The sequence below is a fragment of the Dreissena polymorpha genome, chromosome 16 (genome assembly GCF_020536995.1).
Source record: "Dreissena polymorpha isolate Duluth1 chromosome 16, UMN_Dpol_1.0, whole genome shotgun sequence".
Lineage (NCBI taxonomy): Eukaryota > Metazoa > Mollusca > Bivalvia > Myida > Dreissenidae > Dreissena > Dreissena polymorpha.
Window position 1 is genome coordinate 8421051 of NC_068370.1, and position 19445 is coordinate 8440495.

Below are 19445 nucleotides of genomic sequence, written 5' to 3' on the forward strand. Positions count from 1 at the left end.
ATACGGTATTTTACAACTTTTCTTGTCTACGTCGTCGTGGTCGACAGTCCCTTTAAAGGGATCTTTTCACGCTTTGGTAAATTGACAAAATTGAAAAAAGTTGTTTCAGATTCGCAAATTTTCGTTTTAGTTATGATATTTGTGAGGAAACAGTAATACTGAACATTTACCATGGTCTAATATAGCCATAATATGCATCTTTTGACGATTTTAAAACCTCAAAATTATAAAGCGTTGCAACGCGAAACGATTGAATAATTCGGAGAGTTCTGTTTTTGTCGTTAAATTTTGTGAAACTACGAAGATTGCTTATATAAGGTATAAAATACGTTCAGTTTGTGTACTCGGCGGAATAGCTCAGTAGGCTAAAGCGTTTTTACTTCAGGACTCTGGCAGGACTCCAGGGTCACTGGTTCGAAACCTGCTCCGGGCAATGTTCTTTTCCTTTTTTGATTTTATTCTTGATTTTTTACTGAAGCTTTTACGATCCAATGTTTATATTTATCAATATAAAGCATTTAATGAATAAGTTAAAAAATGCCAAAATCTGTGAAAAGGCCCCTTTAAGTGATTGTACACCTTTTTGAAACGTGTCCTTTGTTAAAATAACGGACATCATTAATATATATTTGTATTGATTGTTTTAGCCAAAGTTTATTTTAAAATATTTCAATTCCCATATGTATATTACACCTTATAGATAACTTTATACTGTACCCATTTAAAATAGATTACCTGCATATTCGTATGAATCACACGACCAGGTTCGTCGAAAGATCCGTCTGTTTTCTGTTTGTCCAAAAGCCAATTTATGCCTTCTTTGATAATATTGTCATCAATCATTATCATCGATCTTGCAAGTCCAAAACACTTCATTACAAAAGCTGTGAGCCTGGTTAAACATTATAGAATAATATATAACATCTATAGAACTAATGCGTTTAAAAAAAGTTTACTTTCATCTTCGACGAAAGTTTATTTTTTGTCATGACGAGTATCAATGTCTGCCTTCTACCCAGTTTAAGCCCCATTTACAGTTCCAGGACTGTGATCCCAGTTATAATCATTTTATTGTTTATTTAATTTGTATTCTGTTATATAAGTAGTGAAAACAGTATTAATTTATGTCTAATAAAGTTTCTGGTGTTGCTATATTTAAAATTCAAATACCAGGTACTGCCTGAACGGTCGCTGTTCCCAAATGCACTGAAGGAACCATCCGAATGTTTATTTCGGAGCTCATTCTGATACCCTATTAAATAATGTTGTAAAAGAAAAACACAAGTAAAAATGCTTCTATAGAACACCGTGCACAGCTAAAAATATAAACAATACTTGCTCGGCTTATACTATAGATTTTATACTTCGGATTTCTTATGTTACGAATCTTGTTCAAATTATTACTTCGGATGTGATATGCACATTCAAATGCTATTGGGTTTTAAATAAATAAACACACATATTAAAAACATTTAAACGATTTTATGATTTTGATGCAATTTTATTAAACATCATTTATGAATTTAAAAAAAATACATTTGACATTGAAGAAAATATTATTTTTCTTGTATATGTGGTTTTAAGAGAAGTTAAAATGTAGTTAAAGTATATTTGGTTGTTAGTTTATTACAGGGGCGATGTCGAAGCGTCAATAAAGGGAATATGTTCAGAGGAATCAATAAAAAGCTACTACATTAATCAAAACATATCTAACTACACTTTTCTAATATCTTTACCGAATTCCAAATGTTCAATCACCGTTTTTTTTAAAAGAGGTGTGAACTTGTTTACTGTTTTCAAATACTTCGAAATGAATACATCAGGTGCAAAATTGACCATGTTTTGTTCGCCACAACCAGATGGTCTATTTATTAGATTTTGCAAACCGTCAATGCTTGGAACCATAAAATCCCCTGAAACAATCCTTTTTAAAATAAAACTTCACATCATTGTATACAATGTATTTTGTTGAAGTCATATAAGTAAAGAAATATACATTAGTAATATAAGTTAAGAAATATACATTCAGATGCTTTGATGACATTTTAGGGAAAAAGATAAACAACCCATTAAATAAAATGTTTTATCGTCACATTCGAATATTTTAAAACAATATAAATGGTGTCAAACTCATTGTGTAATGAGCAAGATTACCTGTTATCTTTAAGTGAATTAATCTTTCCGTTCCAGGTACAATATTGTTCGGTTTGGCCAGTGAGACAGACTTGTTATAATTTGAAGATGTTGGGTGCACATGTATCAAATGCTGTTGATTTTCGGTCATGTGCACACCATTTGGCTGAAAAGTGAAACGATTATATATTACACAATTTTAAACCAAATGCAATACAACAGAAAGATTACATATTTAGATGCAAAATGTGTATATCAAAAGAGAAATAAAAACAGTATAAATTTATACCCGCACGCGTAAGGTTTTTTGAAGTGAGTCATAGGCGACCGTCGTGAAAAAGTCCCCAGCCTTTGCCCTTACAGTGATGTTGACATCGCCAGTTATATTAGGAGTCAATCGAACAAAGGTAGAATGACCTTCATTTGGTTGTACCTGCAACGCGATATATTTTTATTTCATTTAAATGTCATCATTCTAGGTGGGCTCTAAACCCGGGAAAACATTGAATGAATTCGAACAACAGCTGTGCTTGTGAAGCGCAATGACCTGTACTACACTTTAAAGCCGCCCAGCAGCTTTTTAGAGAAAATTGTTAAGTCCAAGGCCAATTACTTTGTCACAAATCAATGGATCGGATCGAAATTAAAACTTGATTTGTAAATCATGTAAGTAGACTCACACATCAACATTCAGGTCAATATCTGAAAGCGTTTATTAGGATTCAGGAAGGACGCACTGGCGGACACATTGACTGACAGACTGACAGTGCGACTGATCTATGCGATCCTACCGAGGGCATTAAAACAAAATCGCTCGAATTAATATTAAGGAGCGCAACCGCTCCATTGTCATGTTGCGGGACGGTCAGTGATTTAGACGTGCAAGTTTATGCTTTTTACTTTTCACATTGCTGTTATTTACGCTTTACATTTCTGAGAATTTATCTTTTTATGCTCCCCGAACATTTTTGGTGGAGCATATAGTTGCCAGTTTGTCCTTCCTTACTTCCTTCCTTATTTCCTTCCTTACTTCCTTCCTTTCGTCCCACTTTTGTTAAAGTTTCTCATAGCGCCTTCAATATTTTACCGATCTCTTACATATTTGGCATGTAGGTACTTTGCATGGACCTCTACCTTTTGATAAGGTGTGAGGTCACTGGCGTCAAGGTAAAGGTCATCGATGCTAAAAATAGATTTTCCGTCACACTTTTGTGACAGTTTCTCAAAGCGCCTTCAATATGTTACCGATCTCTTACATATTTTGCATGTAGGTACCTTGCATGGACCTCTACCTTTTGATGAGGTTTGATGTCACTTGGGTCAAGGTCAAGGTCACCGAGGGTAATAATAGATTGTCTCAAGGTCAAACGAGGGGAGCATCCATCGTCTTCAATGATACTTAATTAGAGATATTTTTAATTTGTTAAGTTTTAAATGTTTGTATTGACCAATTCAAATATGTGTGTGTGTTGAATTATTCTGACTAATTTGAACAAAATCCGTTCAAAAAAGGGGAACAGTATTGATTTTTAAACATGTTGCGTTAGAAAAGATTTCAAGTGTACTATCTCAAAGGGAAGACGATTACATGTTAATCCGGAATTTTAGGTAAAATAAATACATTCTTGTCAAGCTTGTTAATGGTATTATGCATTTTGTATAAATGTTGTTTGATTTCACTATAGCATCCTTGAAGAAAAGTAAGATCAAACTATTCAAAATTACAAAACGTATTTTGTCGGTATTTTCTATGTAAAACAATAAATTGAGCATCAGATTAACATACCACTGTTGCAGTTGGGATTGTTTGATGTATATCATCTGAGTGTTGAACTGATATAACCACCTGCAAAACAATGTGTGATACTCATTTATAAAGGAATGTATATTATATTATTTATGTACTATTTTAGACGCTTCAATTTACTTTAAACCATGTGAATTATATATTATTCAGATTTCTAAATAAAACAACACGAAACCGCCATCCATTTTGGAACTCACCTCTTGACGCTCCGGCAAGTAATTGAAAACTGTTATTTGGAGAAGACATTCCTCCCCTTGAACAATCGTGTCGGGCAGATCCATAGTAATGAAAAAAGACTTCTTAACAGTCACCTAACAATTTTGAAAAATATGTTTTGGAATACAACATAACGTTTTTACCAAGAATAAATGGTTTGATACTTCAATTCAAACTTGAAGAAAAATGTTAACATGAACTTAACCAGCACTATAACATAACAGTATGTGGTCATTTAATTTGTATAACAATAGCCGCTTTTGGTGGTAATGTGATAAAGCTAATGATGCCACTGATTCTAAAATTAAGACATACTACTCACAAGAATTATTAACAATGGTTATTAGACTATATGTGTCTTTTTGCATTTTTCATTTTTTTGAGGTTTGCGACACTTTTTTCCACATCAGTTAAACATCTCTTTATGTACGATAACATTTTCTGTACATGTCTTGGACAGTTATCCATTATATGTGGAATGGGACCAACAGACTGACACTTGGAAGAGACATGCATTAGTATGAGTGTGAACAGTTGAGAATTGTCTTCTAAGGATGATAGAATTTTGAATGGAAATATTTTGCCATGAAATATCACTTTGACAATATGTATGAAGTTTAAATTTCACTTTGTTTACATGTGCACATGCCATAAAGTTACATTATTATTGTAGCCGCTGATGCATAATTTGAAAATCGAATTATCACTCAAAATAAACAATGTTCTGGGCAATATAATATTTATTTCTTCAATTTGATTATTTGAACGCTACATTGGACTCGATTCCTGTATTCGACCAAACTCCGATCCATAATGCATACCAATATTATAGTATCCGGATAAGATTAAGATGCAACATTAATCTTTTGCATCGACATTGAAATTCGTTTGCTCTTGGCACAATTTTTCAATTTGTTGATCATGTTTGCCAAGTTATTTAAAAGCACACAACATTTGACTTTGTTATGCTTCCGACAAAATATTTCGTATGGAGTGTATTAAGGAATGTCACTGGATATAGGGCGTTAATTTTTGCGTTTGACATGAATTTTTACAATGCTGCTGCAAATGTGTTTGAAACTCGATGCATGCTAAAACAGTATTGAGTTCATGCTCGAAAATTTCTAATAAATATTTAAAGAAACAATTATTGCATAGATTTTATAAGTGAACCAACAAAAAAACACTGTCGATTACAGTAACCAAACTAAAGAATTAAACTTTTTAAGAGATTAATCAAGCACAAATTTTATCATTTACATACAAACAAACCTTCGAAATATTATCAGCTATTCCGAATCCTGTTGCATAGTTTGTTGCGAAAACGGTGGTATTCCATGAAGTGATCGAATCCGGCAATTGCTTTGTTATATGTAATTCTCCGGATACTCTGTAAAACACTAAAACTGATGTGATTAATATATTTTAAGTGTACTTCGATATAGAATAACCGATGCTTCCTACGTCCGAAAAGGATTACAATAACTTAATATACAGCTTATGCCACTAATACTACATCGCCTGAAGTATTCTTAACACATATGAAGTCCTAACAGGTTATTCATAATAAGGTCCATACTCTGTTATAGGCTGTTATATGCAGCATATGTTTTACGAAGGTGCTTTCAACTCGATTTTATCTTGTACTGATCTCAATGCAGATATGACATGCATGGATTATAGTAACGCATAGTTTATAACTTGTACTGTTAAGCATAGTTAATGTTGCTAAACTTCTATCACGATTGCCCTTTTCGTGAATTTGTTTGCTTTCAACAAATCGAAGAAGCACATTTTAATGAGCATTAAATTAATAATATAAGTATAATAATTTTAACATAATATGTTCACTTTATCAACATCATTTCTGTGATACATATACCGAGAGAAAAACAAACAAACAATATTTTTGTTTGTATAGTGTTATTATTCCCAAGTCTTTTTGGCATATTACAGAAAATTGTTTCTCCAAACATTTATTGTTTAGAGTGTAAAATCATTTCGGTTAATTATACATGTTCATGATTCTTATGATGATTTTACGTTGAAGCTTTATTTATTATTCTAAACAAATTCATACCCAACAATGTGTTTTTCCCATATCCATGTCTCCGGAAACTTGTCCCTTAGAAGTTGACCTATCTGCAAAGCTAACAATACCAAAACAATAACAATAAAGAACATATCTGTGTTAAAGTAATCAAGAAATAAGTACAAAACAGTGTTTTTAGAGGATTTATTTTATTGATTTACAATTTCAAAAAAATGTGAATGCTTATCATTAAAAAACAACAATAGAATAAGCAGTGACCCCCATATTTATTTACATTTAACCTAATTGGGTTGTCTTGCTTTTGATTATGCGCTAAGAATACAGACTTATGTTACAAATTATGGACAGTAAATCAAATACATATTTAACCAAAATTAAGTGCAAATGTGTGTGATTCATCTGAGTATTACTTGAATAGTGTAATAAATTGATATAATATAAACAGCGAAGACACATATAAATGTTACATGTTTAATAATTAAGTAGAAAATACATAATTTATGACATTTTGCAGTGCAATGCATGTTATTTCAACCTCATCCATTAAATTAGAAACGAAAACGTTAATTATATATTAAAAAAATTAAGACACTGAAAGCAAACAAAATTGCTAAATATTAAATTTAAACAATCCAACGAATACGTTTCAGTTTATTTAAGAAAGGTAATTATTTCGAGACATATAATTTTTTACTACTTTGTTGCTTTACCTTCGGGCTTTATTTTTCTTCAACAACTTTTATAATGGTACACTGTAATTTCAATTAAGAAATTCAAGTGCTTGCGATACGATTAAACTTCTTTCTATAAAAGACTCCCGAGTTTCAATGAAATATCAACGTCATAATAGTAATGTCCATTAATCTAGAGACCTACTTAACATCCCATAATGTTACCAATGTTTTCGCATTAAATTAATAAATTCGGCATGTTCAAATATTTCGAGAGGTGAAAGAGAAACAGTTCTATCTGCCTTTTTTTTATTTCCGGAGAAGGAAAACCTGTCACAATTAAAATATTTAAGATATATAAAATTAATCATTTAAGTGAAAAAAAAAAAGAATTGTCTTGTCCTTTAACATTCTTTTTCAAAATTATATATCCTTTCACATGCTAAAAAGATCTTTGAAAAATACCTCGCTTGGACCTTTTTCTGAAATGCAAATATGTTTCAACAAGCTGTTAAAAGCGAAAGCATGACACATGGATTTTTTTGCGCTAAACTTTAGTAGGCACTAGGCAGTTATATGTTTTGAAACTATATGATGTAACAAATGACTTTTTTAATGAAATATGTATTTGTAAAACTGATTTTGTATTTTCTTAAGCATTTTGTCAGAAAAGTGTATAAGAATTGATTGTTTATTAAAACTTAAATTGACAAAGCGTTTTGAATTCGACCACCCGGCGACTGTAATTCCACGAATCGCTTTCTTACAATTATCTTTACTGCCATGCAATAGTTGACTTTAATCATTTACTACAGTCACATAATGATGATCGACAATAACACTCATATTTACCCTTTTTCTTAAGTGATGGCAATTTGCTTTTTCTTATAACGACCCAACCTGCCACGTACTGTGTCGGCTACATTTGCTGTCATTTTATATAGTTCGCGGATCCTACATTTAGTATTTCATAGCGTTATTATCGAATATTAGTTTTTTTCCGCACATACCCCGAAAACGTTCGGAGTGACGGATATGTAAGGCCATAATGAACGAAGGACATTAGAGTGCTAATACTTTAAACATAAAACTTTGGAATACGAGTTTTATTTCAGAAGCCTGCTCCTGGACACAAACTTTTCCGCATTCAAAGAAATAACTTCATTTCAATAGACCTGTATGTCGCAATAAAAACAGTCCATTTCTGTAAAAAAAAAAACATCAGTTACAACCCTTTTGCTTGAACCCTCGGTATCGAAATCAAACTTTTCAGTTCAAATGAATAAAAATATGAGAATAAAATCCATGGGCAGACACATATCTAACACTTTCTTATTTCCTTTCTAATCTTAATTATACACGCGTTCTCAGATCCAAATCAAAATAGTTTAGCAATTGGCCAACGTGTCAATGTATTTAATTGATAAAACACGAGGTAATACTTCTATGTATATTGTAATATCTCTTTATCAGAAAGCGTATTTATACATTTATTTGGATTGTAACAAAAAACAACAACACATGACTGTATATACACTATGCAAGGTCAATTTTTAATATAAATTACATACCATCTAATGCAGGACGCACTGAAAGAGGAACAACAAAATAATCGCAATTATTAATCTAGCGTTAAGTTTAATTTAAATAATGTTGGACTTTTGATAGGAAAGAGATACTAGCAGGCAAGAACACTTTTAAATAAGTGAAATGAAGACTTCACCAAATGCACTGAAAGTCCCTTATGAAACAGTAAAATAATTTCAAAATTACCCACACAAATATAAAGTGGTCAAATTCAATATAAAACATGCACATCTTAATGTTTACTTTTTAATGTGTTCGTGGCAAGAAGCTTTTTTGTCGAGGTTGTGTGGCTGTATACTGTTAATTTCAACGTTGGTCTACAAATATTTTTGTTTACCAGCAATAATTATTTTGACATGACTGCAGATGGTAAAGACATGCTACATAAATTGTAGGACCTTTGGCTACTTTTAGAGCAATCAAATTTCGACTATACTGACTATATAACATTTAAATTGACGATGAGCGTTTTCTTGTACAATTCGATTATACGTTTTACAACGTAAGCTTTTAATTCAATTGCAAATAAAACACAATAATCACATTCCCGTTAATTGAGTGTTAGTTCAAATTGCAATTCCATGAACTTAATGTTTTTTATGCTGATGTGTATGTAACAATATCGGGATAAGTGTGAAGTTCGGCGCACCCGGCATCCGGTTAACCCTTCCCTCCCCAATTCTGTAATCTGATCGTTCCATTGCGGTGACCGCAGCTTTGAATGTGGTATTGTGTGTATCGACATGCATTGTGTAGGCGTTTAGTATTTTACAGTTAATAAAAGATGAAATGATTGGAACAACCATTTCTCTCCAGAAAATGTATCTGTTATGATTCCTGTTAAATTTGCAACAAGGGATAACAAGTAATTAAACTTTTCAATTACGTTAAGTGAATTAACATTTTTTCCCGCGGCAATGCATGGTTGATCGAAAGGTTTTTATTGAATGGTTCTAATGGTTTAAATTACAACAGATCTGTACTATTATATGTGCGCACGTTTGCTATGGTTTTCTGTTTACAAGTTTTAGCAATATGTGATAGATTTAAACTTGAGGTATTGCATAAGTAATACTAAGACTCGTATGCCGACTTCAACAAATAACAGATACAAAATAATAACATAAATATGCTATTAAAAATAAATACATTGACGGCAGCCCATTATCAGTTTTAAATATCATAAAGGCGAATGTTCACTTATTCTCGTACTGAATATGATGCAGTTTCATGCAAATAACAAAATTAAAGAATCAGTTTTCAGAATAACTTAATATCCTTAATATCAAAAAACGTTAACACACATTTTTTAAAAATTAGTTTGCGTGTAAACGTTAACATGTATCAAACAGTGCAAAATAATAATTTTGAAAAAGCCTGCCAGTCGGAAATTTCGAAATGTTTCGAAAATGAAACGGTCATACAATATTGGTCAGGAACTAGGGTTTAACCAATATAAAGAAGTGAAACTCCAGCTGCTGGAGCAGTATTGAATTTTCATTAAAAACAATTAGTTGGTCCTTTATTTAAGTCAAGTGACCGATTGCCCAAACAGTACAAAACAGCAAGGCTTACAAAGAGTAGTTCAAAATAATGTCTACATAAGAACCTTTAACATATTTTTAAGATCTTGCATGTGAGAGCAACAATGTTAATAATTGGAGCGCAACGACCGGATTATAAATAAACACATTAACTTTTATTTCGTTAACAAACATAATCATGATAATTAAAACTTAAACGTAAAGGGTATTACAATTCAAATTCTCCATTTTAATTTACTAACATAAATTAAAATAAAACTCACTCGAGCCACCTGACAATACGGAACCAGCTACAGAACCGGCTAAAGAAAAGAAATAAACGTATAAAAATAAAAATATATATGAAATCAGTGTATTGCTGCTTAACGAATGTAAAACTGTTGAAATTCATATATGTATACATATATTATATTTTAGAGTATGATATAACAATTCGTTCTCTTAAACTTGATTGAGTACAAAATATGATATGATATGATACAAATCTCTGCAAGTTAATTCACTACAGTGAATACAAATTATACTTACTAGCACCCCATGCTAAGGAACCGGCTAAAGGAAGGAAAGACACCGAAAGTATATATGACATTACACAGTTTGATTACCTTTATTGAATAAAATACCGTATAGCGAGAACGATAAAATTACAAAAAATGTATAAACATCAGATAAAAATTGGTCGCTTTAACTCAATAAAATACAAGGTAAATTACTCATCAAATTTGCAATTTTAATTCACATAAATGAGTAAAAAGAACACTCTCTCATGAAACGACAGAACAGCTAAATAATAAAGAACCACGTAAAGTATATAAATGACATCACATCGCAGTACTGTCCCTAAGCGAATGCAAAACTGTAAATCGAGAGTAATCTAATAATATACCTTCATACATAAAAATATATCATAAAACAAGTTTAGGATTAATCAAAATCTGTGTTCACTAAAACTTATTTAACAAATATCCTCTCTAATGGTAAGCAAACCATCAAACGTGAAAATGCACAACGAAATGAATATATGTCGTCACACCGTACTGCTCCTAATCAAATGAAAGATTGGTAAGCTAGTGTATTTTATAATTGATATTTTGTTACAAAAGCGACATTGATTAAATGTCAGTTATTTAATCAGCTATACATTAATGAGATAAAAATATTTTTGGTTAAACCGAATAAAATACCAAATGTGATACACATCCATTTTCAATATTAAATACGATTAAAAAATTATGCTCAATCATAAGGCCCCCACAACTACCTTAAGAAAATAAATAAAACAAAGGTATTTATGACAAAACATCGGTGTACTGCTTTTTAAATGATGTAAGACTGTATATTAAAAGTGATAACATAATGTGGGATTATACATATTAATTTATAGTACCATTCAGTCGATATAAATCTGATAACATGAGATCTGATATAAATGCTTTATAAGGTAAGTATGTGTTTATTTAAATCATTGTTTCTAGATACGACGTTTCATGCGGATTTGATACAGTCTTTACTGTTGGTATATATGAATAATACTTAATATATGATACCAATATGAAGTTCAATGAAGATACACACAACGCAAATATAAACAGATTAAAACGTACTCAATAAAATATCTATATATATATATCTATAAAAGTATACTCACTCGAGGCACCCCCAGTACCAGCTAAGGAAAATAAATAAACTTATATATATATCTGATAAATTTATAGGTATAAATATTTATAGTTGTATCGGTTTCGCTATACAAATTTGGTATTTGATGAGGAGCACATATAATATATTTATATAGTGAAACCGATACTACTATAAATACTTATACCTATAAATTTATCAGATTGAAAAGTTAGTTGCTTTAATCCAATTACATATTAAGTCTGACACTTGTCATTAATTTTGCAATTCTTTAAAAAAGGTATAAACATTTATGACATCAAACATTTGTACTACCCCTTAGCGAATGTGTGATTGCGTTGCGAGATTGATAACATTATGTATGTTTATACATTTTAATTTATCATACCTCTTAGTATATATTGATCTTATACAAAGATGTTTGATATGATTTTTATATCAGCTTAAAGTGTGTATTTATCATAAAACTCATTGATACATGATTGATATAACGCTGCATGTTATACTTTATATATAAAGTCTACATCAAGTTGTTACATCAGTCATATTTATAGGAAGGTGAGTAATTACTCGGAAAATCTAAGTCATCATTTTTGGTAATATAGAATCAGATTCAACAAAACATATAATTTGAAACCGAATATATTAAGACACAAAAAGCAATAATCAGCAAAAACTTAAAACAACAAATACATAAATCTTTAAGAAGCACAAGTGCTCATTACGTTATTCTTAACACGTTAAACGCCAAACATCGTATTCATTCCCGCTAGAAATGCAGCGTCGTAGCGATTATATTTCATTATATCTTTAACAATGTGGACGTAGAGGTATGATAAACAGAAAAAAACAACATGTATGCCATATCGTTGTGTAATATATCACGCTCGACACGAAAAAAACCCACTGCTTTTTAAGCCACGCCGTTCTTTTGAAAGGCTACAAAACAACGTTAGGGCTGTAACCTAATCTGTTATTCTCTGTTTATCAACCATTGTGTGGAGATACGACGTATTACTCGGATTACTCAATTGTGGAAAAATGACAATACAAAATATAAATTATCGACGAAATGACAGAGTCTTATCGATTTTTCGTAAGAATTGTTTTAATGTGTGCGTAGACGTATGATAAACAGAACAATCGGTTAGCGCCCAGTCGTGTCGAAATGCCAGGCTTAGCACGAAGAAAAACAAACAGACCGACAAACCTCGCCGTTATTTTATTCTAAGTCTCACTTGTTATATAACAAATCGGTAAAGCACTTACCTGTTATATTCGTCATACAAGATAATAATATGGTCCTTAAACTCAATCAAATACACCATTGTATAATCGTAGGAAAAGAAACAAAGTAAAAAAACAAAACGATATCACTCATGTGAACTGCTCCTTATCTAATGCAAAAGTGTCTAGCTTGCGTGATAACATAATATATGTTTATATATTACAATATAACAGATATCAAGTTGGTCGCTGGAACTTAATACAATTTACCTCATTACAAGCGTAGGAAAAAAAAATAAACCAAAAGAAAAACTGACATCACACCAGTGTACTGCCTTTTATAGAATGCTTACCTGTATAGCGAAAGGGATAATACTATATATCGTTATACACATACATGTATCAAATAACAAGTTGGTCGTTAATTTAAATCAAAATACAATACGAAATACAACAATGAAGCGATAATCTTATAAAGTTTGAGTTCGCAAAAATGGTTTTAAAGTACACTAAGTCACGGTAACCTCAGTACCAGCTTACGAAAAATAGATACACTAAAAGTGTGTATGAGATCACACAGGTGTACATCTCCTTAGCGAATGAACAGTTTTAAAGCGACTGTGATTTCATAAATATATCGGATCAAAGGTTGATCAAGAAAACTAAATAAACTACCAAGTGTGATACGTATCAATTTTTCAATTTTCATTCGCAAAATTATTTTAATGTATACTCACTCATGGTACCCCCAGAGCCAGCTTAAAAAAAGAAATAATCCAAATTTAGATTTAATATCACTTTGTAATACTACTTATTATCGAATGCAAGACATTAAAACGAAAGTGAAAAAATAATGTAAATTTATAAATTCACATATCACAGATTACACGTTTAGCGATCAAACTTAATACAGAACAATGTTTGACACCCACCACATTTGCATTTTAAGTTTTCAAGAGATATTTAAATGTATATTTACACATGCAACAGCTAGATCCAGCTCAAGAAAGTAAATAAAATTAGAGTTTCAAAAACATCACTCAAGTGTTCTGTTCCTTATCAAATTCCAAATAGTACAGCGACAATGATGACATTATATCAGATAAAACGTTGGTCGCTTGACACCAATTACAAGTGCGATATTAATCAAATTTTATATTTTAATTTACAATAAAGATTAAAACTTAAACTCACTCATGCCACCACGGTACCAGCTTAAGAGAAGAAAATAAGCAAAGATAATTATGAAATTACACCGATGTACTGCTCATTGAATGCGAGACTGTACAGCGAGAGTGATAACATAATGTATTTTTCTACATATTAATTTAGTTTACCCCTACTTTTATATTGACCTTGTACAATGGTACCTGATATAATTTGTTATATCAGGTAAATATGATTTTCTATCATACCATTTAATTAATGAATGCATGGTATAACGCTGTCTGCTGTATTTTTATCACGTAAACAAGACATTTGCATTTTAGGCAATGTTTGGATATATGTCACTTAACTGAGAATCAACTATAAAGTATTCGATTGTGCAAACATAGATTCAGATTCAGCACATCAAATAAGTTGGTACAGATATTGAATGTATTAAGACACAAAAAGCAACAAACAGCAAAAACATAAAACAACAAATACATAAATCTTTAAGAAGCACATGTTCTCATTACCTTATTCTTAACACGTTAAAGGGACCGTCAAACTCGAATGACGAAAAAATCTATGGTCTAAATACCGTATTTGTTAAAATTATTAGTTTATATTGATTAAAATAACACGGCTGGTATTTTTATTACTTGAAAAAAGTTGTTAATTTTTCATATTTTCAATATATTTGGTAATAAATTTTCCTGGGTACAGATACCAGGTATCTACCAGTTAACTATAAATAACGCAAGTAGATTGATCATCATCGTCACGTGGTAAACCCAGGAATGCAAATTGGGCATGCGCAGTGAATTGTACATATTTTATATCTAAAATGATCAATCTACTTGCGTTATTTATAGTGTGTTTATCGTTATGTCACCTTTTTTCGCGATGTACTTTCGATTTCACATCGCGAAATTTTATTACCACATATACTGAAAATATGAACTTTTTTCAAGTAATGTAATATACCAGTCGTGATATTTTAATCAATATAAACTAAGACGTATGATAAACAGAACAATCGGTTAGCGCCCAGTCGTGTTAAAATGTCAGGCTTAGAACGAAGAAAAACAAACAGACCGACAAACCTCGCCGTTATTTTATTCTAAGTCTCACTTGTTATATAACAAATCGATAAAGCACTTACCGGTTATATTTTTAATACAATATAACAATATGGTCCTTAAACTCAATAAAAAACACCCTTGTATAATCGTAGTACAAAAAAAGCAAAAAAAAAACAACAACAACGATATCACTCATGTGTACTTTTCCATATCTAATGCAAAAGTGTCTAGCTTGCGTGATAACAGAATATATGTTAATATATTACAATATAACATATAACAAGTTGGTCGCTTGAACGTAATACAATTTACCCCATTACATGCGTAGGAAATAAACCAAAAGAAAAACTGACATCACACCAGTGTACTGCCTTTTATAGAATGCTTACCTGTATAGCGAAAGTGATAAAACTATATATCGTTATACACATAAATGTATCAGATAACAAGTTGGTCGTTAAACTAAATCAAAATACAATACGAAATAAAACAATGAAGCGATAATGTTATTACAAGTTTAAGTTCGCAAAAATGGTTTAAAAGTATACTAAGTCACAGTAACCGCAGTACCAGATTAGGAAAAATAAATACATTAAAGTGTGTATGAAATCACACCGGTGTACATCTCCCTAGCGAATGAACAATTTCAAAGCGACGGTGATTAAAGTGATATTATGGGCATCTAACAGTTTATGGGTGTCTATCGCAACCGTTGTTTATTGTTGGTATTTTCACTTCATATACACTTATATTTGTTAATGCAGCATCAACATACTAAAACAATATCCCGGAAAGAGAAACATAATGCATTTGAATATCAACCGTACTTTCGTTTGACAACTGATCATGCATGTACGATGTGAACCTAAATTTAGTTTTAGTGCAGATTCGTTCAAACGATATAACGACACAAATTCGTTTTACGGATCGTTTCGGCTCATATGACTGGGTGAGTCACGTAAGAATATCGAATATAAAATATATTTTTTATAAACAACAGGTAGCAAGATGAGTTACATATAATCGGTCAGTAACCACATTTTAACTAACTCTTTTGACCTGTTAATTCGTTTCAGCTCAATTCAACAGTGCAAAATGCCCATAATATCACTTTAAATAGTACATAAATATATCGGATCAAAGGTTGATCAAGAAAACTTAATAAACTACCAAGTGTGATACGTATCAATTTAGCAATTTTCATTCGCAAAATTATTTAAAGGTATACTCACTCATGGTACCCCCAGTGCCAGCTTAAACGAAGAAATAATCCAAAATTAGATTTAAAATCACTTGGTAATAATACTCATTATCGAAATCAAGACATTAAAACGAAAGTGAAAAAATAATGTAAATTTATAAATTCACATATCACAGATAACACGTTTAGCGATTTAACTTAATACAGAACAATGTTTGACACCCACCAGATTTGCATTTTTAGTTTTCAAGAGAGATTTAAATGTATATTCCCACATGCAACAGCTAGATTCAGCTAAAGAAAGTAAATAAAATTAGAGTTTCAAAAACATCACACACGTGTTCTGTTCCTTATCAAATTCCAAATAGTACAGCGACAATGATTAAATTATATCAGATAACACGTTGGTCGCTTGAAGCCAATTACAAGTGCGATATTAATCAAATTTTATATTTTAATATACAATAAAGATTAAAACTTAAACTCACTCATGCCACCCCGGTACCAGCTTAAGAGAAGAAATGAAGCAAAGATAATTATGAAATTACACCGATGTACTGCTCATTGAATGCGAGACTGTACAGCGAGAGTGATAACATAATGTAATTTTCTACATATTAATTTAGTTTACCCCTACTTTTATATTGACCTTGTACAATTGTACCTGATATAATTATTTATATCAGGTTTATATGATTTTCTATCATAACATTTAATTAATGAATGCATGGTATAACGCTGTCTGCTGTATTTTTATCACGTAAACATGACCTTTGCATTTTAGGCAATGTTTGTATATATGTCACTTAACTGAGAATCAACTATAAAGTATTAGATTGTGCACACATAGATTCAGATTCAGCACATCACATTAGTTGGTACAGAGATAGAATGTATTAAGACAAAAAGCAACAAACAGCAAAAACTTAAAACAAAAATAACATAAATCTTTAAGAAGCACGTGTGCTCATTATCTTATTCTTAACACGTTAAAGGGACCGCAAACCTCGAATGACGAAAAAAATCTTAGTTCTAAAATACCGTGTTTTTTTACAATTATTAGTTTATATTGATTCAAATAGCACAACTGGTATATTACATCACTTGAAAAAAGTTGTTAATTTTTCATATTTTCAGTATATTCGGTAATAAATTTTCCTGGGTACAGGTACCAGGTATCTACCAGTTAACTATAAATAACGCAAGTAGATTGATTACCATCGTCCCGTGGTAAACCCAGGAATGTAAATTGGGCATGCGTAGTGAACTGAACATATTTTATATCTTAAATGATCAAGCTACTTGCTTTATTTATAGTGTGTTTATCGTTATGTCACCTTTTTTCGCGATGTACTTTCGATTTCACATCGCGAAATTTTATAACCACATATACTGAAAATATGAACTTTTTTCAATTAATGTAATATACCAGTCGTGATATTTTAATCAATATAAACTAAGACGTATGATAAATAGAACAATCGATTAGCGCCCAGTCGTGTTAAAATGTCAGGCTTTGAAAGAAGAAAATCAAACAGACCGACAAACCTCGCCGTTATTTTATTCTTAGTCTCATCACTTGTTATATAACAAATCGATTAAGCACTTACCTGTTATATTTTTAATACAATATAACAATATGGTCCTTAAACTCAATAAAATACACCCGTGTATACTCGTAGGAAAAAAATAAAGCACAAAAAAACAACGATATCAATCATGTGTACTGATCCATATCTAATGCAAAAGTGTCTAGCTTGCGTGATAACAGAATATATGTTTAAATATTACAATATAACAGATAACAAGTTGGTCGCTTGAACTTAATACAATTTACCCCATAGCATGCGTAGGAAAAGAAATAAACCAAAAGAAAAACTGACATCACACCAGTGTACTGCCTTTTATAGAATGCTTACCTGTATAGCGAAAGTGATAATACTATATATCGTTATATACATAAATGTATCACATAACTAGCTGGTCGTTAAACTAAATCAAAATACAATACGAAATAAAACAATGAAGCGATAATGTTATTACAAGTTTAAGTTCGCAAAAATGTTTTAAAAGTATACTAAGTCACGGTAACCCCAGAACCAGCTTAGGACAAATAAATACATTAAAGGGTGTATGACATCACACCGGTGTACATCTCCCTAGCGAATGAACAATTTCAAAGCGACGGTGATTAAAGTGATATAATGGGCATCTAACAGTTTATGGGTGTCTATCGCAACCGTTGTTTATTGTTGGTAGTTTCAATTCATATACACTTATATTTATTAATGCAGCATCAACATACTAAAACAATATCCCGGAAAGAGAAAAATAATGCATTTGAATATCAACCGTTCTTTCGTTTGACAACTGATCATGCATGTACGATGTGAACCTAAATTTAGTTTTAGTGCAGATTCGTTCAAACGACATAACGACACAAATTCGTTTTACGGATCATTTCGGCTCATATGACTGGATGAGTCACGTAAGAATATCGAATATAAAATATATTTTTTTTATAAACAACAGGTAGCAAGATGAGTTACATATAATCGGTCAGTAACCACATTTTAACTAACTCTTTTGACCTGTTAATTCTTTTCAGCTCAATTAAACAGTGCAAAATGCCCATAATATAACTTTAAATAGTACATAAATATATCGGATCAAAGGTTGATCAAGAAAACTAAAAAAACTACCAAGTGTGATACGTATCAATTTAGCAATTTTCATTCGCAAAATTATTTAAAGGTATACTCACTCATGGTACCCCCAGTGCCAGCTTAAACGAAGAAATAATCCAAAATTAGATTTAAAATCACTTGGTAATAATACTCATTATCGAAATCAAGGCATTAAAACGAAAGTGAAAAAATAATGTAAATTTATAAATTCACATATCACAGATAACACGTTTAGCGATTTAACTTAATACAGAACAATGTTTGACACCCACCACATTTGCATTTTTAGTTTTCAAGAGAGATTTAAATGTATATTCCCACATGCAACAGCTAGATTCAGCTAAAGAAAGTAAATAAAATTAGAGTTTCAAAAACATCACACACGTGTTCTGTTCCTTATCAAATTCCAAATAGTACAGCGACAATGATTAAATTATATCAGATAACACG

The 19445-nt window shown here is 31.1% G+C and overlaps 1 protein-coding gene across 50 annotated transcripts in view; it reads right to left on the minus strand.

Annotated features, from left to right (window-relative positions):
* LOC127863025 (CD109 antigen-like) overlaps window positions 1–19445 on the minus strand; it is a 94751-nt gene that overhangs the window by 11288 nt on the left and 64018 nt on the right. For 46 of the 50 annotated variants that reach the window (XM_052402395.1, XM_052402396.1, XM_052402411.1 and 43 more), the window contains 16 exons: window positions 19073–19093; window positions 16340–16360; window positions 13614–13634; window positions 11660–11680; window positions 10540–10563; window positions 10275–10313; window positions 8452–8469; window positions 6237–6306; window positions 5429–5546; window positions 4138–4251; window positions 3920–3979; window positions 2423–2566; window positions 2155–2299; window positions 1737–1913; window positions 1171–1252; window positions 736–892 (listed from right to left, as the gene is read on the minus strand). In XM_052402395.1, the coding sequence (XP_052258355.1) occupies window positions 736–892; window positions 1171–1252; window positions 1737–1913; window positions 2155–2299; window positions 2423–2566; window positions 3920–3979; window positions 4138–4251; window positions 5429–5546; window positions 6237–6306; window positions 8452–8469; window positions 10275–10313; window positions 10540–10563; window positions 11660–11680; window positions 13614–13634; window positions 16340–16360; window positions 19073–19093 (1232 nt within the window). The remainder of the gene's footprint in view (window positions 1–735; window positions 893–1170; window positions 1253–1736; window positions 1914–2154; window positions 2300–2422; window positions 2567–3919; window positions 3980–4137; window positions 4252–5428; window positions 5547–6236; window positions 6307–8451; window positions 8470–10274; window positions 10314–10539; window positions 10564–11659; window positions 11681–13613; window positions 13635–16339; window positions 16361–19072; window positions 19094–19445) is intronic. The other 4 variants (XM_052402388.1, XM_052402377.1, XM_052402378.1 and 1 more) reach the window with 3 other exon arrangements.